The 4,009-nt window shown below is 34.3% G+C and overlaps 1 protein-coding gene across 1 annotated transcript in view; it reads left to right on the top strand.

Annotated features, from left to right (window-relative positions):
- Positions 1-819, top strand: part of LOC111391346 — a 1,972-nt gene extending 1,153 nt beyond the window's left edge. The window contains exon 3 of the mRNA XM_023016548.1: positions 100-819. Coding sequence (XP_022872316.1) covers positions 100-819 — 720 coding nt within the window. The remainder of the gene's footprint in view (positions 1-99) is intronic.
- Positions 820-4,009: the final 3,190 nt, after the last annotated feature.

Raw genomic sequence — 4,009 nt, 5'->3', positions numbered from 1 at the left:
GTATCAGATAGAGACCCGAGGTTTACTTCGAAGTTTTGGATAGGTCTTCAGAAAGCTATGGGTACCAAGTTAACATTTAGTACTGCATATCATCCTCAGACTGACGGACAATCTGAACGAACTATACAAGTTCTTGAGGATATGTTGAGAGCTTGTGTCCTAGATTTGAGTTGTAAATGGGAAGATCATTTGCCGTTGGTTGAATTCGCATACAACAATAGCTTTCAAGCCACTATTGGCATGGCCCCATATGAGGCTTTGTATGGTAGACGATGTCGTTCGCCGTTATACTGGGATGAAGTTGGTGAAAGGAAAATTTTAGGCCCAGAATTGGTCGAGAAGACTGTGGAGGCTATAAATAAAATTAGATCAAGAATTAAGACTGCCCAAGATCGACAAAAGAGTTATGCTGACAAAAGGAGGAAAGAATTGACTTTCGTGATTGGAGAGAAAGTATTTATCAAAGTGGCACCAATGAAAGGAATACTACGATTTGGAAAGAAAGGGAAGCTAAGCCCTAGATTTATCGGTCCATTTGAGATTCTTGAAAAGATTGGGCATGTGGCATATCGATTAGCATTGCCACCCGAGCTTTCAGTAGTGCACAACGTATTTCACATTTCTATGTTGAGAAAGTACACTCCGGATCCTAATCATGTGGTGAATGTTCAATCACTGGATGTCCAAAGTGATATGACTTATGAGGAAGCTCCTGCAGTGATTCTGGAGAGAAAGGACCATGTCTTGAGAAATCGAAAAGTCCCACTAGTCAAAGTCCAGTGGAGTAAACATGGTGAGGATGAGGCTACTTGGGAATGAGAAGAGGACATTTTAGCCAAGTACCCCGATCTTCTTAAAACAAGTAAGTTAAATTTCGAAGACGAAATTATTTTAAGTAGGGAGAGTTGTAGCGACCGTAAAAAAAAAAAGTGTTTTGTTCATTTCAAATAAAATTTTCTTGTAGGACTCAAATATAATTGGGGTTATATTATTTTGTCGCTACGACACTTCCTAATAGTCTAAATTAAATTTTGGTCACGAAAGTAAAATTCCACGTACTTGATTTTCTTAAATTTTACAAGGTGTTAAAATCGCTTTTAACCGACAAAATTTTATGTTAATTTGGCTACATTATTTTTCTTACGACACACTTTATTTTAATACTACCATTTTTGTTTCCATTATGTAAACTATTTTTTTTTTTAAATTGGACAAATTACTTGCATGTTTCATCATCCATCATTTATTCTCCAACTTATCATTCTAATAAACTTCCATTTTTGTCAATGCCAAAACCGTCCCCGATCATTCATTTGAAAATAAAATTTCAACTCCAAATTTTATCCATTACCCCCACTTTATTATCCATTGTAACCTCCAATTCTAACCAACCCTATCTTAGCATATTAATCTCCATTTTGTTAACTGCCAACAATTATCATTTTAACTCCCCACTAACCATTTTTTTTTTATTTCCCCACATCAATTAATTGCTAGCCACATCATTTGGAAAAAAAAAAACTTTATATTTGAAAAGTAACCTGCACGTCCATCATTCAAAAATCCACCAATTATCTTCATTTGGCATTTTAACTCTTATCTAAACAATTTCAATTTCAACCTACCCACTAAGTGCATTTTAACATCCACTTTTGCACTACCATGAAACCGTCTCTTTTAGTTTAAGTCGTGAGTTCATTTTTTTCAAAGCTGAAATCTCAACTTCTTTAGCCACTCTCTCTCTCTCCCTATTATACTTATGCATCAAATTATTTTGCCCCTTCTTCCATAGACAAAAAGAACTTTGAATCTGAAAATTTCTAAAGAAAAGGGCAAGACGTACGCTGCATTTCATTCTTTGGACACGAAAGGATATTTCAAATTCCAAGCATTAAGGTAGGGGTGTTTCGGCACTTAAGTAAGTGATGTAAGATTTATATATTTTCGTTTGCATTAAATGTGTTATTGTGTTGCTCATGATGGAATCACCGTTTGGTGGTTTAAACAAGAGATGAAGAGATGATTATGACAAATGAAATGGGGTTATCAAAACCTAAGAGTAAGCGGACTGACTGATCACCAATTCGCTTGAAATTGACGGTGACACAATTGACCAAAGTTTGCATTTTTGAAAATATATATTTTTACCGTTTACTTAAGTGTTTCCTACTGAATATTATTTATAGTACTCATCCCTACAAATAATTTTACAGGTTAAGATCGAGGCATGGCAATGGTTGGCATAGTGGCAAGTGTTCGGCAATCTCTAATTCTTTCAATTTCTAGTGAATATTTCTATTTATGTAAAAATTTCATGGAACTTAGATGAACTTTTAGAAATGATTTTTAATGTTTATTTTGTTCCATTTTTAGACAGTGCATGTTAACAAGAATTTAAAAGTGTTGGATTAATTTGTATGAAGTTTTATTTTATGCTGGGTGGAAATTTCAGTTTCTGTCCTTCTAGTTGAAAATAGCATAACTTGGGTTACGATGCTTGTTTTTAAGTGAAATCAGTGGGGTTTGAAAGGTCTATGAGTCTTATAATAGTGGCCTTTGGAATTTCTAGAAAATATTATCTAAAAATAAAGTTATGCCCGTTTTAGTAAACTGCATCGTGTCGAATCCGAGATTCCTGTCCAGCATATTCGAGTAATATTTTCGTGCTTCAAACATTATCGTCGAAACCCCAAATTTTTATATGTGGTACATATATGAATGATTTAGTCCCTGTAAAAATTTCATAAATTTTAATAGACATTTGCTAGGCCAAAAATATTTTTCTTCCGCTGTCGTTAAATCTGTAACTGTCGATTTGTCTTCAAATCTTTTACAAAAAATCAAATTTTGCTACATTTGCCTAAGTTATATAGATAACTACCTTCCATTATATTTTTATATATTTAAAAAAAAATTTGGATTTATAAATACTTTGGCTAGCGTCAAAAGGGTCGAACCAAAGAAAGAAACGAATATTATTTCAACGCTTCAGTTTCCGAGAATTCGGGGCGTTACAAAGTGTCAATTAAATGGGAAAACTGTTTGAAATTTAAACTGTCCAACTGGGTAATGTCACGTGATAAAGTGTAAACTACAGTGCCTACCATAGTGTACATGTAGCAAGGCCCATAACGATTGAAGTTTGGTATTTGTACACTGATTTTTTACACGTTGTTTGACGGTTGCATTGTTGTAAACTGTCAAATGATGGGAAAATTGTTTGAAATTTCAACTGTCCAACAGGGTAATATCACGTGGCAAAGTATAAACTAAAGTGTACAACATAGTGTACATGTAGCAAAGTCCTTACCGTTTGAACTTTGCTATTTGTACACTAATTTTTGACACATTGTTTGACACTTGCATTATTGTCAAGTGTCAATTGGATGGAAACACTGTTTGAAATTTAAACTGTCCAACAGGGTAATGTCACATGGTAAAGTGTAAACTACTAAAGTGTATATCGTAGTGTACATGTAGCAAGGTTCTTACCGATTGAACTTTACTATTTGTCCACTAATTTTTGACACGTTGTTTGACACTTGCATTGACGTCAAGTGTTAATTGGACGGGAAAACTGTTTTAAATTTAAACTGTCCAACAGGATAATGTCACGTGGAAAAGTGTAAACTAGAGTGTACACCATAGTGTACATGTTGAAAGTTTCTTACCGATTGAACTTTTCAATTTGTATACTAATTTTTTACACGTTGTTTGAAACTTGCAATGTTGCCAAGTGTCAATTAGATGAGAAAACTACTTCAAATTTAAACAGTCCAACGGGGTAATATTAAGTGGCAAAGTGTAAACTAAAATGTGCACCATAGTGTACATGTAGCAAGTGTTGGGAATTTACTTAAACATGCACGGCGGAATTTAACAAGTTTCAATTCCCATTCAGGATTCAGCTTTGTATTTAGATAAACACTGTGATGAGAAATATACCTTTACTTGTGATTTGCAAACTCTTTCGCGTTGTTCCTTTCCAGCAGCTTGAATCTGCCTCCCA

Source organism: Olea europaea, unplaced genomic scaffold, assembly GCF_002742605.1.
Source record: "Olea europaea var. sylvestris unplaced genomic scaffold, O_europaea_v1 scaffold7771, whole genome shotgun sequence".
Classification (NCBI taxonomy): domain Eukaryota; kingdom Viridiplantae; phylum Streptophyta; class Magnoliopsida; order Lamiales; family Oleaceae; genus Olea; species Olea europaea.
The sequence above is the reverse complement of the archived record's forward strand: the minus strand, read 5'-3'. Positions and strand labels throughout refer to the sequence as shown.